General features: G+C 42.7%; 1 protein-coding gene across 1 annotated transcript in view; it reads left to right on the top strand.

Moving 5' to 3' along the window:
• LOC126188508 (UDP-glycosyltransferase UGT5-like) overlaps positions 1–18,747 on the top strand; it is a 102,544-nt gene extending 83,797 nt beyond the window's left edge. Inside the window, exons 4-5 of the mRNA XM_049930111.1 lie at positions 6,463–6,682; positions 18,435–18,747. Of these exons, the coding sequence (XP_049786068.1) occupies positions 6,463–6,682; positions 18,435–18,747 (533 nt within the window). The remainder of the gene's footprint in view (positions 1–6,462; positions 6,683–18,434) is intronic.
• The last annotated feature ends 362 nt before the right edge of the window (positions 18,748–19,109 follow it).

Here is a 19,109-nt window from a genome sequence, read left to right as displayed (position 1 = left end):
AACCTGTGGGTTCAAACCACATCTGTGCAGACAAGTTGGAGCCGCAAATCTGGCGCGAAACAGCTGTTTGCTCAGACTAGTGTTTGTATTTGTGCGCACAGGGCATTAAAATAGCTGATACTCGTCAGTTTGTAAGTGAATTCATTGAAATATGTAGAAACCACCCATGTTTGTAGAAGATTAACAGTAAAGAATATAGTGACCGAGACAAAAAGACAGCAGCATACAATGCTCTAATTGAAAAATTGAGGACAGTTGACGCCTCGGCAAACAGAGAAACAGTAATAATAATAAAAAATTCGTTTCGAACTGTTTACCGAAAAGAGTTATACAAAGTTCAGAAATCTAGAAGATCTGGTGTATGAGTTTTGTATCCTGGAACAAAAGTTTGTAACAGGTTGCTTCTACACAGTAGCGAACTGAAAATGCCTACTCAGAAACAAAGTAAACCATAGCTCATTGGCCATGTAGGTATATAATCTCTAATAATATAGGCCTACTGTGTTTTAAACACGCCTACAACAAAAATATTATCTGTAACTTGACAGACTTAATTTACTTGACTTGCTTTCATGAACTCATCCTTCAGGACAGCGTAAATAGCTTCACATGTGTTGGGTATTGTTTCACTCAACGCTTGTTTCGATATTGCAGTTGAAAATTCCAAATCCTTGTAGCCCCTTCCTGTTGCTAGGAATCTTAATGTTACCCCCAGCCGTTTATGAGGAGAAATTGCCCTTCTCATACAAGTATTTTTCTCATAATATGAGAGGTTAAAAACTTTAAGAGATAATTATAAGTTTCGACATCCATCAGCAAATAATTTCGCCAGTCGTTAGGTTCGTCCTGCAACTCTCGCAGTAAATTTACGTGAGAAAACTGCTTTCGCTTTAGCAGCCACTGTCTACACCATTTTGACCGCTTTCTGTTTCCTGCGGTTGGTCTGAATGTTTTTTGCATCACAAGTTGCGAACACAGACCACAACACAACTTCCTCCATTTCTATATTTCAAAATAACTGAATTAAATTTTTGACGTTTACGGGGAGCGTAGTCGCTTGCCACTGCTATTTCTTTTCTACACCGACAGATGGCGGGCGAGTAGTAGATTGGGGTTTGTGTGGTGTGAACACATCACAATCGCAGCGATCTTTTGCATGTACAGACGTCTGCGCCGATGTCTGCGCAGACAGATCGTTGCGTGTGGACCGGGCTTTACGACTGATTATAGATTTGAGATTACAACCAGTCTATAGGGAATTTGGTGTCGCTGGAACTAATTTGAATTTATCATTAATATTTAAATAGCAACTGATAAACCATCAATTATAAACGTTTTTATTACGACATTTGGTGAAGTAAATATCTCGCACAAGTCGCGAGTTCAGTTCATCAATGTTCTGTTTGTAACGTCGATACCGATACATAAGAAATAACAATCTCATTGCTCTACTGCTGTGTGTTAGCCAAGACCGAAGATCTGAAAGGACGTTACACACCCCTCGTAGTTAGATAGTACACCAACCTGTTACACTCTACAATTCAGAGCTCGCTAGCGGCAGAAGGCTGCAAGTACGTACGCATGAAGAATAAAGTTCTAGCGTGTTAACAATATTTGTTTTATCTAAAAAAAACTTTAGTGTTTAAACATAAAAGATACGGAGGCATTACATTTCTTCATGCCACATAGTCTGCACACTGACGATTCTGTCTGTGATACCAAGATGACGTATCTCAAGTGAGATACATTAATCTTTCGATGATGTCTCTCTTCACTTTCTGCAACTATTATCTGTAAGAAGGTAGGGAGAACATAAAACTGCAGCGAAAATTAATGCAGTTGACCCTGAACGTAAATAAATGTAACATATGTTTTATTGTATAGCGTAAGAAAAAGAGTGTGTTTTTGTTGTTGTACTGCACTTTACCGCATTGCCGAGTGTCTACATCCATAAATTTTGATCCAGTGGCATTGTGAAAGGGCTTCCTAGCATGCCAAAGTAAAAGTGTCCTCGAAAGTAAATTTGGTACAATGACATGCAGAAAATTTGTGACAAATCACACTTTGAATTATCTTTTCAGGGATGAAATATTTCAGTTTTTACTTTCTGACACAAACTTTTTAATCTTCGTTCATCTGCTAAATAAAGTACTATTTGCACGTAGTCGCCCTCCATTCGTATGTACTAGTAGTACAGTTTCCTACTGTAACTAGTTTTAAACAAGTTCTATGGGTTAGAGATCTGTATGCTCAAAGGGAAAAAAAAATGAAACGATCGCGTGGCAGTGTTGGCCTGGAAGCTCCATCCGGGGAAGTTCGGCCGCCGAGTTACAAGTCTTATTTCGGGTGACGCTACAGTGGGCGACCTGCGCGTCGCTGGTGATGAGATGATGATGACAACACAACACCCAATCCACATTCGGAGAACATCTCCAACACGGCCGGGAATCGAACGTGGACCCGCTGCATAGTAGGCAAGCATGTTACCACTCAGCTAAGCAGGCGAACTACTCAGAAGAAATGAGTCGGGTTGTTATGTATAAATCTTATCTACAACTGAAAATGTGTATGCATTCAAATTGACTTACAAATTATTTAGACAACATTTGTCCTGCAATTATTTGAATGCACAGACGCATACGTTAGACTGTGCATATTCACCTCCGATTCAGTTTTTCAAGTACAAAACAGTTTTAATACGACAGTGCACGGGTAGTGATTGAATTTGTTACTTTAGGATGCTCAATGGGGGATTCACTATGACACAGTGGCGAAAAACGCTTCTACTTCTAAATGTATGTCATTTATATACAGTGACCAGTACGATCTACTGTCTTTCAGATACGAAGCGTCATTGCATCACCTTGTCGATTAACCACCAGTGCCTCACCAACTAGTATCAGAATCACTATCATAGCTACCAGCCGCCCACCCTGTGCACTGGGAGGAGGAAGAGAAGATTTCTAAAGATCCATACTGGTCCCACGAGTACCTAGGGAAATTAATGTCCACCTAGGCAGAACCCCGCTCTGTATCAGAGGCCACTGAAGATGGACTATAAACGTGAAAACTGGTTTTGACAAATGAAATGTTTCTAGTGCAGCTCATGGTGTACAGAAGTTGTCTTTTAGTAAAAAAATGTTGCAAGAGGATTGGTATCTTGATTATATTTCTTTGTTTTTTTCTTCCCATCCCTCTGTATAGTATATTATAATGTAGATGTCTCTTTCAAGCCAGCATTACAGAAAGAGAAATAAAATACACTCCTGGAAATGGAAAAGAGAACACATTGACACCGGTGTGTCAGACCCACCATACTTGCTCCGGACACTGTGAGAGGGCTGTACAAGCAATGATCACACGCACGGCACAGCGGACACACCAGGAACCGCGGTGTTGGCCGTCGAATGGCGCTAGCTGCGCAGCATTTGTGCACCGCCGCCGTCAGTGTCAGCCAGTTTGCCGTGGCATACGGAGCTCCATCGCAGTCTTTAACACTGGTAGCATGCCGCGACAGCGTGGACGTGAACCGTATGTGCAGTTGACGGACTTTGAGCGAGGGCGTATAGTGGGCATGCGGGAGGCCGGGTGGACGTACCGCCGAATTGCTCAACACGTGGGGCGTGAGGTCTCCACAGTACATCGATGTTGTCGCCAGTGGTCGGCGGAAGGTGCACGTGCCCGTCGACCTGGGACCGGACCGCAGCGACGCACGGATGCACGCCAAGACCGTAGGATCCTACGCAGTGCCGTAGGGGACCGCACCGCCACTTCCCAGCAAATTAGGGACACTGTTGCTCCTGGGGTATCGGCGAGGACCATTCGCAACCGTCTCCATGAAGCTGGGCTACGGTCCCGCACACCGTTAGGCCGTCTTCCGCTCACGCCCCAACATCGTGCAGCCCGCCTCCAGTGGTGTCGCGACAGGCGTGAATGGAGGGACGAATGGAGACGTGTCGTCTTCAGCGATGAGAGTCGCTTCTGCCTTGGTGCCAATGATGGTCGTATGCGTGTTTGGCGCCGTGCAGGTGAGCGCCACAATCAGGACTGCATACGACCGAGGCACACAGGGCCAACACCCGGCATCATGGTGTGGGGAGCGATCTCCTACACTGGCCGTACACCACTGGTGATCGTCGAGGGGACACTGAATAGTGCACGGTACATCCAAACCGTCATCGAACCCATCGTTCTACCATTCCTAGACCGGCAAGGGAACTTGCTGTTCCAACAGGACAATGCACGTCCGCATGTATCCCGTGCCACCCAACGTGCTCTAGAAGGTGTAAGTCAACTACCCTGGCCAGCAAGATCTCCGGATCTGTCCCCCATTGAGCATGTTTGGGACTGGATGAAGCGTCGTCTCACGCGGTCTGCACGTCCAGCACGAACGCTGGTCCAACTGAGGCGCCAGGTGGAAATGGCATGGCAAGCCGTTCCACAGGACTACATCCAGCATCTCTACGATCGTCTCCATGGGAGAATAGCAGCCTGCATTGCTGCGAAAGGTGGATATACACTGTACTAGTGCCGACATTGTGCATGCTCTGTTGCCTGTGTCTATGTGCCTGTGGTTCTGTCAGTGTGATCATGTGATGTATCTGACCCCAGGAATGTGTCAATAAAGTTTCCCCTTCCTGGGACAATGAATTCACGGTGTTCTTATTTCAATTTCCAGGAGTGTATAATACAGAGATGACACTATTGATGAATCAAAATTTTAGGTGCTTACGTATTTTTGATGATGGATGTACTGTAAATTACACCGCAATGTGATCTTTTTTGCTTTTACTGAGTATAATGATATACACTGATGAGGCAGAACATTACGTACAAACGCAGTTTTTGCTAAAAAAAATACAGCTGCGTGTGAGAGAGAATAAATGTTTACTGACTGGTGTAGTATTTGACTAAAACGTTCTTTTAGTGCTGTATGAAACAGAGAGAGAAAGAGATGAAATTTAGCGATGGGGCAGAATGTTGGGTGCTTACGTATTTTCGCTTTGGAAATACTGTTAGACAGAACCAGTAAACCCTGGTTCTCTAAAGAATCGAACTCTCATGCGTAAAACAGCTTCAAACTTCTGATTACTTTACAAATGAGTTATTGTGTTACATTTTTTTATGTTAAGCATGTATGCGTGAAAGAGTTCAGGAAACGTTTAAAATCACGTTTAAAATTTGTTACAAGTCGTTAAGTACTCTCACTATCAAAATCTTGATGAGTATAGTCTGGGTAATTTACTATTCGTTTTAAGCGGAAGCTGGTTCTTCTCGCTTCTTAGTGTTTATAACGTCATATCTCCCGAACCATGTATCGTTTTCGAGGAACATTCAGTGGTATATGTGGATTCTGTCTGCAAACTGTGTTGTGAACAAAGGTAGTAGTAGTAAAGCAGTAATAAATGACAACGTCATGCCTGGGTCGGCAGCTTTTCTGCTTGAACAGCGAAAATGTAGTAAACGATAATTTTTTTCCTTTCACCATTTTGTGGTATGTGTCACGAGAAAAAGTTTTGTAAGGGTTTTAAATTTTGTAAAGTTTTTTTGAAAGTCATGAAGTGTTCTCGTTCTCAGTCTGAATCTATTCTGGGTATTTGTGCCCAGTGATTACACTGTCCCAATACATATACACAGTCTGTAACTGTAATACTTGTCTTATTGTGTTAAACCTTTAACATAAGATTATACCTCTTAATGAATGGCTTATGACAGCGTTTTAAACGTTCAAATTCATATTATAATTATACTAAATATTGAAAATCAAATTTTTGTTGCTCCTGAAAGCAGCTGGGTAGGCAACCTGTAACTGTGTGAGAACTGTGAGCTATGAACCTGGATAGCCATTTACTAATGAATGTAGTTTTTCACATTGCACAAAACTCGTGTGTATATGTGTGAGTTTTTCGAATTTTTTTTGTAGATATTCGAATGCCATCGGACATGGCGCCAAATTCAGGGGAAGAAGATTATGAAAATACTGTATTATAATTGGATACTTTTGAAAATGGCGGCTCTGGCCACATATACTCTGCTGTCATTGGCTGTTTCAACCTAGTTAAAAATTATATATATATATATATATATATATATATATATATATATATATATATATATATATATCAACGCTCGTCAGCAGCCAAAGGTATTAATATATAATTCTAACTTAGTTAAAAATTTTCCTGCCGACCTTATATAGCATTTCTTTTTTTTTTCTTTTAAAAAAAATTACCGTAAATGTGATGTTACTGAAAACAGATGCGTGTCCTGTGACACCATCATGATGACGTCACAGATAAGGGTGCGTGGTTTGTGACATCACAAACGTTAGCAAAGTGGACCAAAGTCCTAATGGATACGACACTTATCAGCTATTATTAGTATATTTTTCTTGGTTCGTCTATGGAGGGTTGAGAACTGCAAACTTTGACAATTAATATCTGAATTTTTCTCCTTTAACAGGTCACCCTAAAACGCGGTTGTTTATCACTCACGGAGGTTTGATGGGAACAATAGAAGCTGTTTACAGCGGTGTACCTATGTTAGGCATCCCACTGTTTGGGGATCAGCCTACTAACGTAATGATGTGTGTAAGAAGGGGCATCGCACGAATGCTCCCCTTTCCGGAAATATCTAAGGAACTACTGTTGCAGAACATACGAGAGCTGATTAACGACTCCAGGTAAGTAACATCCACATGATGTATTTCTGTAAACTTCAATATTTAGTTTACTTGCACCGAGTGAACAACAACCGAATCAAAAAAATAAATAAAACAAAATAAAATAAACGTTTAATTTCCCATTCAGGGTGTGCTCTATGGTACCACAATTCAGCCATACATGATTATATTCAGACATTAACCGTCACGTTCAAGATAAAATACGTTGTGCCTGGAGGTACAGCTTGATAATCAGTTAAAATGGAGTCAAGAACTACCTAAGGTATTTAACACGCGGAATTCGGCTCTTTTGAAATATTTCTAATTTTATTGAACAACAGTACGATAGCTAATTTTTTATGCTTTTAATCCCTTTGATCTTTTTGAATCACCTTTTAGGTCAATAGCACTGAGGAAATAAAGTATTGACTGCGCAAAAGCGAACAGATAAAGAGCTTTCTGCTACATAGCTGAAACTTTGTTACTTATCTTGGTAAAGACACCTTCTTTAAGCATTTCTCATTATTCGTCTAGCTTAAGAGTTCAGATCTCAGAAGTCGGGATAGTCAAGCAGCAAGAATGAAAGGCTCTACAACACCAAATAGTTTTCATCCACTTTGACGAAAAAAAGTAAGAAGTTTTATTTAAAACTACACTCCTGGAAATTGAAATAAGAACACCGTGAATTCATTGTCCCAGGAAGGGGAAACTTTATTGACACATTCCTGGGGTCAGATACATCACATGATCACACTGACAAAACCACAGGCACATAGACACAGGCAACAGAGCATGCACAATGTCGGCACTAGTACAGTGTATATCCACCTTTCGCAGCAATGCAGGCTGCTATTCTCCCATGGAGACGATCGTAGAGATGCTGGATGTAGTCCTGTGGAACGGCTTGCCATGCCATTTCCACCTGGCGCCTCAGTTGGACCAGCGTTCGTGCTGGACGTGCAGACCGCGTGAGACGACGCTTCATCCAGTCCCAAACATGCTCAATTGGGGACAGATCCGGAGATCTTGCTGGCCAGGGTAGTTGTCTTACACCTTCTAGAGCACGTTGGGTGGCACGGGATACATGCGGACGTGCATTGTCCTGTTGGAACAGCAAGTTCCCTTGCCGGCCTAGGAATGGTAGAACGATGGGTTCGATGACGATTTGGATGTACCGTGCACTATTCAGTGTACCCTCGACGATCACCAGTGGTGTACGGCCAGTGTAGGAGATCGCTCCCCACACCATGATGCCGGGTGTTGGCCCTGTGTGCCTCGGTCGTATGCAGTCCTGATTGTGGCGCTCACCTGCACGGCGCCAAACACGCATACGACCATCATTGGCACCAAGGCAGAAGCGACTCTCATCGCTGAAGACGACACGTCTCCATTCGTCCCTCCATTCACGCCTGTCGCGACACCACTGGAGGCGGGCTGCACGATGTTGGGGCGTGAGCGGAAGACGGCCTAACGGTGTGCGGGACCGTAGCCCAGCTTCATGGAGACGGTTGCGAATGGTCCTCGCCGATACCCCAGGAGCAAGTGTCCCTGATTTGCTGGGAAGTGGCGGTGCAGTCCCCTACGGCACTGCGTAGGATCCTACGGTCTTGGCGTGCATCCGTGCGTCGCTGCGGTCCGGTCCCAGGTCGACGGGCACGTGCACCTTCCGCCGACCACTGGCGACAACATCGATGTACTGTGGAGACCTCACGCCCCACGTGTTGAGCAATTCGGCGGTACGTCCACCCGGCCTCCCGCATGCCCACTATACGTCCTCGTTCAAAGTCCGTCAACTGCACATACGGTTCACGTCCACGCTGTGGCGGCATGCTACCAGTGTTAAAGACTGCGATGGAGCTCCGTATGCCACGGCAAACTGGCTGACACTGACGGCGGCGGTGCACAAATGCCGCGCAGCTAGCGCCATTCGACGGCCAACACCGCGGTTCCTGGTGTGTCCGCTGTACCGTGCGTGTGATCATTGCTTGTACAGCCCTCTCGCAGTGTCCGGAGCAAGTATGGTGGGTCTGACACACCGGTGTCAATGTGTTCTTTTTTCCATTTCCAGGAGTGTAATTGGTAATTCAGTAGTGCACTCAAAGTTGATTACTGTGTCAAGTGAACAGGGCGATAAAACATTTGCAGGATGTGAATGAGATACCGTCAGAGCTACCTAAGTCAAAATAGATGTATCAGTAATACAAGGTTAACTGAAATGGTGTCCAAAAACTCTGAGGGAGATGACATGTAGTAAGGTTTCCACAAAGAAATCGTACTTCCCAACTAAGGACTACTGGATAATTGTGGGTAATCGTAGATCGATTAGTCTGACATCTAAGGCTAATAAATTACTGTTCTTTTTTTCCTTGATCATCAGTCTTCTGACGGTCCAATACGAATTCCTCTCCTGTGCCAACCACTTCATTATCTTAGTGTAGCCCTGGCACCTGCGTTCTCAATTATTTTCTGGATGTATCCATCCTTTGTCTTCGTCTACAGTGTTTACCTTCTACAGTTACCTCTAGCACCATTGAAGTTATTCCGTGATGTCTTGACAGATGTCCTGTCAGTGCTTTCTATATTTTTCTCTCCTCGCCGATTCTGCCGAGAACCTCCTCACTGCATATCTTATTAGTCCATATAATTTTCAACATTCTTCTATAGCAACATTCTTCTGTTCCGGTTTTCTCACAGTCCATGTTGCACTGCCCTACAATGCTGTACTCAAAATGTATTTTGCAGTACTAGTCATCTTTTGATGTCCTCCTTGGTCCGTCCGTCGTTGGTTATTTTGCTGCCTAGGTAGCAGAATTGCTTAACTTCATCTATTTCGTGATCCCCAGTCCTGATGATAATTTTCTCTCTATTCTCATTTCTGCTACTTCCCATTACTTTCGTCTTTATTCGATCTGATAAGAATCATTTTCTATGTACTCTGATTATTAAATAGGTACGGTGGGTGAGCAGTTGGACTTAGAAAGACAGATACTTGAGAAACATTTCTGTTTTTTTGCTTACGAATGAAGGGAGAAATAATTAAAAGCAAAATTTGGTTGAGCCACAGGAAGCTTTAGACAGCGACGTAGAGGGTAGTGGTACAAACCAGAAACAGTATGTCTTGTGAGACGCATTCTCGAACCAAATTCGACTTAATAATATTGGTAGAACGTGGTGATTGTTGGTTGAACTGTCATGCTTACAGATGACGACATAAGAGACAAGTTTTCCTCGTAAATAAACTGACGGCACACAAAAATTTTTAACCCTTTTTTCGTAAAGAGAGGTGAGTCGACTATCACGTGTGAATTCATCTAGCGCCATTTCAATGTGGCAACGATGGTACTGAGAACACAGAATTAAGAAAGTAAAAACAGCAGAGTTGTCAATAAACATATTATAGGTAGAGAACCACAAAATTTCCGAGTGTAAACATCGAAACCCTGACTGTTTTACTACAGCTTGTATTTCAGAAATAGAAACTTCTGCAGTTGCATCAGATGGCACTGTTTTTAAATGCGGAACTAAGGCTCATGGCAGTGAAAGCTTAAGGCTGTGAACATTTTAATGCTATTTATGTCACAGCTGTTTGCTAAAAACTGCTGAAAATGGTTTGTTCTGAATACGATTGGTTGAACCACTTATGGAATATAAAACTGAAACTCGACAGCACTTTATTTTCTGAACGTAAGGGTGCAGTCAGCCATTCGTTTTATTTAAAAATATTTGAGCAGTTCAAATACTTTAGTATAATAATAGTGCAACAATTTCAGATTCTCTTCATCAACATGCTGTGTTGCACATTTTTAAACTATTAAATATGTAATAAATAATCAGACAGTGAAGTATGAGAAAAAACAGTAGATTGGAATTTTTTAAAGAAAGTTTGTGTGACGTACAAATATATTTGATGTTTGTCTAGTGTAAATTCGAAGTTCCAATAACTGCCACTCCCGTTTATACCAAGGAAATAGATTTGTTTGCTGAAATTTGCAAAAAAAATTGAATGTAATGTTGAAGTGTAACACATTTTCCATCGCCACTTCAAGGACGAACTTGCTCGTCGCAAAGTCTCTTGAAATTTTCATTTGTAAGTAGACGAACACTGATTGCCATTTGACGTTTCATGTCAACGTCCAAAGAATGCAGAAATTTTTTGCTGAAAGCCATCTTAAATCCACTGTACGCACAAGCCTAGAGTTAATTTCTCAAGAAAACATAATGACGCGTTCTCCTGCGACTACGTGTGAAACGCCACAAACTGCAGCTGCTGCAAATGCTCCTCCCTGGAGACTATAATGCACAGCAGGATTTTAGTTCTGCAGTTCATTCACAATCAGACGATCAATGTTTTTACAGTCGCTTGTGTGAAGAACCCTAACATATATAGAGTAATGTCAAGCAAGACAATATAAAAACGTGGGGAACGTAAGGCACGTTCCCAGTCGTTGTACGTGAGAGGTAAAAACCATAACTGCACCTGTTTTGTCTCATCATTGTTTTGTGTCATCGGTGCTAGCAAAGTTAGCAGTGCTTCATGAAGCAGTCTGCGACAATCTATGACTCGCGCTTATCTGGTTATTTTTTATTTTGAATTTACCCATAATGAACGCGAGATTGTGGTTGTTACATCCAGTGTTAAAATGTAAGAGCAACCACCTCTCACAATGCAAAATCATCAAAGGAGCAATCTTCCATCGTCAAAATTACTCCACAAGAATCGATAAAAATATAAATACTGTATAAATAAAAATATTAAAAATTCGTAGTCACTTTTCTTGTAGCCGTATCTTCCTAAAATGTGCTTTAAGGTCATTCGTCCAACTGGAAAAGAATATCATCATCATCATCATCATTTAAGACTGATTATGCCTTTCAGCATTCAGTCTGGAGCATAGCCCCCCTTATACAGTTCCTCCATGATCCCCTATTCAGTGCTAACATTGGTGCCTCTTCTGATGTTAAACCTATTACTTCAAAATCATTCTTAACCGAATCCAGGTACCTTGTCCTCGGTCTGCCCCGACTCCTCCTACCCTCTACTGCTGAATCCATGAGTCTCTTGGGCAACCTTGCTTCTACCATGCGTGTAACATGACCCCACCATCTAAGCCTGTTCGCCCTGACTGCTACATCTATAGAGTTCATTCCCAGTTTTTCTTTGATTTCCTCATTGTGGACACCCTCCTGCCATTGTTCCCATCTACTAGTACCTGCAATCATACTAGCTACTTTCATATCCGTAACCTCAACCTTGTTGATAAGGTAACCTGAATCCACCCAGCTTTCGCTCCCATACAACAAAGTTGGTCGAAAGATTGAACGGTGCACAGATAACTAGTCTTGGTACTGACTTCCTTCTTGCAGAAGAGAGTAGATCGTAGCTGAGCGCTCACTGCATTAGCTTTGCTACATCTCGCTTCCAGTTCTTTCACTATGTTGCCATCCTGTGAGAATATGCATCCTAAGTACTTGAAACCGTCCACCTGTTCTAACTTTGTTCCTCCTATTTGGCACTCAATCCGTTTATATTTCTTTCCCACTGACATTACTTTCGTTTTGGAGATGCTAATCTTCATACCATAGTCCTTACTTTTCTGATCTAGCTCTGAAATATTACTTTGCAAACTTTCAATCGATTCTGCCATCACAACTAAGTCATCCGCATATGCAAGACTGCTTATTTTGTGTTCACATATCTTAATCTCACCCAGCCAGTCTATTGTTTTCAACATATGATCCATAAATAATATGAACAACAGTGGAGACAGGTTGCAGCCTTGTCTTACCCCTGAAACTACTCTGAACCATGAACTCAATTTACCGTCAACTCTAACTGCTGCCTGACTATCCATGTAAAGACCTTTAATTGCCTGCAAAAGTTTGCCTCCTATTCCATAATCTTGTAGAACAGACAATAACTTCCTCCTAGGAACCCGGTCATATGCCTTTTCTAGATCTATAAAGCATAGATACAATTCCCTGTTCCACTGATAACACTTCTCCATTATTTTCCGTAAGCTAAAGATCTGGTCCTGACAACCTCTAAGAGGCCTAAACCCACACTGTTTTTCATCCAATTGGTCCTCAACTAATACTCGCACTTTCCTTTCAACAATACCTGAGAAGATTTTACCCACAACGCTGATTAAAGAGATACCTCTGTAGTTGTTACAATCTTTTCTGTTTCCATGTTTAAAGATTGGTGTGATTACTGCTTTTGTCCAGTCTGATGGAACCTGTCCCGACTCCCAGGCCATTGCAATTATCCTGTGTAGCCATTTAAGACCTGACATTCCACTGTATTTGATGAGTTCCGACTTAATTTCATCCACCCCAGCCGCTTTATTGCACTGCAATCTATTGACCATTTTTTCCACTTCCTCAAATGTGATCCTATTTCCATCATCATTCCTATCCCATTCTACCTCGAAATCTGAAACATTACTGATCGCATTTTCACCTACATTGAGCAACTCTTCAAAATATTCCCTCCATCTGCCCAAGGCATCCACAGGGTTCACCAGCAGTTTTCCTGACCTGTCCAAAATACTTGTCATTTCCTTCTTACCTCCCTTTCGAAGACTGCTAATTACATTTCAGAATGGTTTTCCAGCAACTTGACCCATAGTCTCCAACCTGTTTCCAAAGTCTTCCCACGAATTCTTCTTGGATGCTGCAATTATCTGTTTGGCTTTGTTTCTTTCTTCAACATAACTTTCTCTGTCTACCTGGGTTCTGGTATGTAGCCATTTTTGATACGCCTTCTTTTTCCTTTTACAGGCTGCCTTGACTGTATCATTCCACCAAGCTGTTTGCTTCATCCTACTTTTACACACTACTGTTCCAAGACATTCTTTAGCCACTTCTAGTACTGTGTCCCTGTACCTTGTCCATTCCTTTTCCAATGACTGTAATTGACTACAATCAACTAACTGGTACCTTTCTGAGATCGCTGTTATGTACTTGTGCCTGATTTCCTTATCCTGAAGTTTCTCCACTCTTATCCTCCTACATTTGGATCTGACCTCCTGCACTTTCGGCTTCACAATCCCAATTTCACTGCAGATTAAATAATGATCAGTATCATCAAAGAATCCCCTGAATACACGTGTGTCCCTCACAGCCTTCCTGAATTCCTGATCTGTTATTATATAGTCAATGACAGATCTGGTTCCCCTGCCTTCCCAAGTATACCGGTGAATGTTCTTATGTTTAAAAAAGGAGTTTGTGATTACTAAGCCCATACTGGCACAGATATCCAAGAGTTGTTTCTCGTTCCTGTTGGCCTCCATATTCTCTCCAAATTTACGCATAATCTTTTCATACCCTTCTGTTCGATTTCCAATCCTGGCGTTAAAATCACCGATGAGCAGAACACTGTCCTTGTCCTTTACTCTAGCAACTGCATCACTGAGTGCCTCATAAAAACTATCCATCTTATCTTGATCTGTCCCTTCACAATGCGAATATACTGACACAATCCTAATTTTCTTGCTAGACACTGTCATATCTATCCACATCAGTCGTTCGTTTACATACCTTATTGCAACTACACTGGGTTGCATTTCTTTCCTGATATAAAGCCCTACACCCCATTGTGCTATTCCTGCTTTGACTCCTGACAGGTAGACCTTGTATTCTCCCACTTCCTCTTCTTTCTCACCCCTTACCCGAATGTCACTAACAGCTAAAACGTCCAGCCCCATCTTACTTGCAGCCTCTGCCAGCTCTACCTTCTTCCCAGAGCAGCCCCCATTGTTATTAATAGCTCCCCATCTCATTACCATTTGTTTGCCAAGTCGTATCTTAGGAGTCCCTGGTTTGTCAGTTAGAGGTGGGACTCCGTCACCTCCAAAGGTCCGAGGCATTTTGCTCTGATTGTTGCCAGCATCATATTTAAAGTACCAGGGAAGCAGGTTGCTAGCCTTACTTGCCCCGAGTCCCATTGGGTTTTACCCCTAACGGCTGAGGGACTAGCCGGTGGATTTGGTAGTCTTTGCCGTATGAGCACAAAGGTGACCACGACTCAGAATATGTCCGAGATGCCCGGCCTTATTCCAAAGTAACTGGTATCCCGACTGTCGGGACCACTTACTTGGCCACTCATACGTTGCCCGTGGTTCATGAACTAGGACATGACTACAGGAACCCACACCATGAACAACGATGAAAAGAGTAAAAAAATTAAATCTGCGTAAGCAGTCCATAAACATGGGAAGACCACGGGAACGGCTGTTTGCGTCCACAGTCAGTATTCCTCCAGGAAAGACATACGAGTACAAAGAAATACGTAGCGTGTCTAAGTACCGGGTGGTTATGTTCTCCAGGCTGTCATTTGACAAGCTATAACTTCAGGGATCAATATGGCTGTCCAGAAGTGCGACCTTATGCTATTAGTGAAACTGAAGAGCAGCAGTTGCAGTGCTACATTGAGAGAGTTTCGACGGCTGAAAGACTGGAGGAGAGGCCCGATGTCATTAAATGGTTTAAAGGTAATCGTAATGAAATTAGCGAAATGAACAAAATTAACGAAGTTATTGACGAGATTTCTGTTGCTGTATCTGACCACGCAGCACTTGGCCATTCAGTGCTAGTGCTCCTGCAGTGTCACGAGAATTATCCATCCTATGGTCAACAGTAGGGAAAATTTTGCGGTCTATTTTACGCTGATACCCGTACTAGATCCAGACGGTGCAGCAACTGAAACCTCATGATCCGCAGCAACGTCCTGACTTTGATCTTCGGTTTCTGGTACGGATCGAAACTGACATGTGACCAGGCGATGTTCTGTGGAGTGACGAGGCACGTTTTACGCTATAGGGTGCGGAGAAGACACACAACTGCCGAATTTTTGTGGTACTGTTAGGCTGCTTGTTGTGCTCTAAGAGCCATTGCACCTACCATGTGTGACTGTGTGATGTTCACTTTTACTCTCGGTCTGTTCTTCTATGAAGAGAATGGATCCAGAAGGCCTGTCAGGCATAATGTGACATCTGTACGTTATCGAGACCTACTTGTACAGTATGTAAGTCCTGCTTTCGGAGAGTGGCGTTGTGTAGAAACCATTATTTTCATGTAAGATGGGGCAACACCTCATGTCTCTCACAAAGTAAAAGATCTGCTTAATGCAAACTTCCACGAACATCTTACCTCCAAAGGGTTTCCAGATGCCTGGACTGCCAGATCACCTGATCAATCCATATGACTTTTGGCTCTGGAGGTATTTAAGAGAACTCCTTTCACCAGGGATATATTGGGTCTCTACCTGATTTGAACATTTTGCTCAGATTCCACCATAACTGTCTGCCTGCTTAGCCGGGTGGTAACTTGATTGTTTCCCGTGCAGCGGGCCTGGGTTCGATTCCCGGCCGGGTTGGAGATTTTCTCCGCTCGTGGACTGGGTATTGTGTTGTCCTCATCATCATTTCATCCTCATCATCGGCGCGCAAGTCGACCAATGTGGCGTCGACTGAAACAAGACCTGCACTTGGCGGCCGAACTTCCCCAGACGGGGACTCCCGCCCAACGATGCCATAGGCTCATTTCATTTCCGCCAGAACTGCTGCGAGCAACTGTTGATCACGTCGTTTTACGGATGCAGCATCTCGCTGATCTTCCCAGTGCCCATACTGAGCAAATTGTGCAAGGGATGATTAACAATAAAATCAACATTATGCCTTTCTCCCTTATTTGACCTTGTCTGTCACGTCACGTTCCTAATCCATTATATATGGAAATATTTTTATACAGATTTCTTTTATTCACTGCGCCTGACTTGCACCTGGTGGCCAAAATTGGAATTAACTTTTTTCCAGCATAAATCGGTTCTACATTAATGCACCACCATACTCACCAAGTTTCACTGCCTTGAGGTAATTGCATCGTACACTGGACCTCCGTGAGTAGCTACACTTTAATGAGAAACAACCTACTTTGTGTGCAGAATCACAAAGTCAAAGACACTCTCACCAATGATCAGAAACAACAACACCCTTATGGAGACGCCGGAAAGCTCAAATCTTGTCAAGCATTGAATGTCTACAGTATGACTATTGTATAGTAGCTTGAATTTATCAACAATGGCAACAAAGTCAAAATTGTTAAATTCGATGTTAAAAATCTAGACTCAACCCCTTCCACAATGCAGAATCATTGGAACTGGCGCGTTTCGAAGGCTCGAGCCATTACTATGATCATTTATAGTCACATTATTGCCATTCAGTGCGTGACAAGATTTGAACTCCTGGGCTTCTCTGTAGGGATATGTATTAACCTTGATCATTGAGGAGAGTGTGTCTGGTTGCTTGATTGTGCACACAAAGTACGCAGTCGCAGTACTCATACTTCATGTTTGTGTTCGTCTGCGTTTCTTCTGGAAGATGAGGACCGTGCACCCGAATAGGAGCCGCTATGAAAGTGCCTGTGTTCGCGGACTACATACGCAGAGTTTTTATTTTACCTTCTGTCAGAATGATGTTGAAGTATGTTAAAGGAAGCAACAACTACAAGGGAAGTGGCCGCGAATTTTTAATATTTTTATTTATATTTTATTGCTTTTGTAAGCTTCTTTCTGATGATGAAGGCTTGCTGCTTCGAAACCCATCAATTCTAGTGCTTTTGCGTTGTGAAATGTATTTGAGCCTATATTTTAACATTAACTTTTAATAAACGAATGCGCTGAGCTATATTTCCATCTAGTAGTTTGGGGCTAGTTTGATGGAATAGAGGGGAGTGAAGTTTGTATCTTCATTGGGCTTTCTGAAATCACATTTTCCATTCATTCCCTTAATAACTTTACGCTAATACTTTGTTGGTACTTTAAGGAGACCACTAATATTTCTTTCTCTGATAAAGATTGTGCTCTGTCACTGTTGATTCGACATAGACGAAACTCTATACTCCAGATTTCTTTCCTTCCTGTCTTCGATTCCGATACTGTGAATGTCAAGATCTCGCCAATCGTTTTTCATTTCCTACATCATCAGGCCAATATTTATGGAAACACAGTAGTACAGGATCTATATGCTAATCCGGGTGTCACGAAATTGAGATCTGATTATCAAATCGCGTTACTCTTGCTGCTCGTGTAGAACTTACAGAGGTAGAATGAAAAGTAACACCTCCATCTTCGGAACTTGGGGTCGTCATATCAATGACGCTTACAGTTTCTCTCTGAGTGATATGATGATCAACCTGATCAGTTTGTCACCGTTTTGCATTTCAGCTCAGCAGACCCTCTCACAGGACGGCTAATTCTTGTTTCGTCGTTCAAGTCAGATGTTCTGGACTCACTATCTTTAAATGTACTTAACTAACGAGAAAAATCTCACATCAACGCAATCACCATAAACGGGGTGCATTCGCTGATGAGATTCCTTTGGGGTGACACCTTCTGCTGCCAAGCGTTCAGTGACAGCACCTTGCTTAAATGGCACTGACCGATAATCTACACAGCGTTCCATTTAGACCAACATTGTAAAAGCAGAACCGTTCATGGCTAAGGCTTGTCGAACAATCCAGTACCTGCCACTTACCAGTGCTGTCATCTGTTGAGGAGATTCGACGGTGTAGTCATGAATTTACATTCAGCCCACATATTAGTAAAAAAAAAAAAATAGAAGCCATTTTTTGGCATTTCATGCTCAGTTTATGCCTGTCTCAAGTATTAAAAGTGTTACAATGTAATTTTAAATTCTGCTGCTTCTTTTGAGGCCCCAAACAGTAACGAACTTGACTAAATAACTTACAACAGAAATGTGTTTAACATTGACAGGTACAAGCAGAGGATTGTGGAGCTGTCAAAGGCGTACAAGGACAGGCCCATGAGTCCCCACGAAGCCGTCGTCTACTGGTCGGAATACGTCATCAGGCACAAGGGAGCCAGGCACCTGCGCTCTGCCGCCGTCGACCTGCAGTGGTACCAACTGCTGCTGTTGGACGTCCTGGCCGTCGTCCTCGTCGGCATCGCTGCAGTCGTTGCCTTGGTGGTTGTTCTTCTGCGGCTATTCTTGCGAAAGATTGGCCTGCTGAGAAAGGCGTCACCAGCGGAACAGCCACATCTGAAGACCAAGAAAAAGGAGCAATAGTACCGCTAATAATTGTTACTACAAAAAGGAATCTGTGCGTTGGAAAACTGGCTGCTCTGCCATGCTTTTGAACTTCAGTAACTGAAAGCGACTTGTTGACACAGAAAGCGACAATGCAGAACGTCAAAAGCCAGTACTGCTAGCTTTAACAGTAGTCAAGTAAATAAAATGTGCACAGGTTACTTTTGTAAACACAGTAGTAAGAATCGCCAAAATTATCAAAAATCAAAGGACACTGGATGAAATACATTCAGCGTTTTATGCTGAACCTGCTGCAACGGACTAAGCATATTCCGAAATAAGAATTGTGCTGTAATCTGGGAGAAGGCAAATAAATGTCATCTATAACGTTAGTAGGAGAC

This window comes from Schistocerca cancellata, chromosome 5 (assembly GCF_023864275.1).
Source record: "Schistocerca cancellata isolate TAMUIC-IGC-003103 chromosome 5, iqSchCanc2.1, whole genome shotgun sequence".
Taxonomy (NCBI): domain Eukaryota; kingdom Metazoa; phylum Arthropoda; class Insecta; order Orthoptera; family Acrididae; genus Schistocerca; species Schistocerca cancellata.
This window is presented reverse-complemented; position numbering and strand designations above follow the sequence as displayed.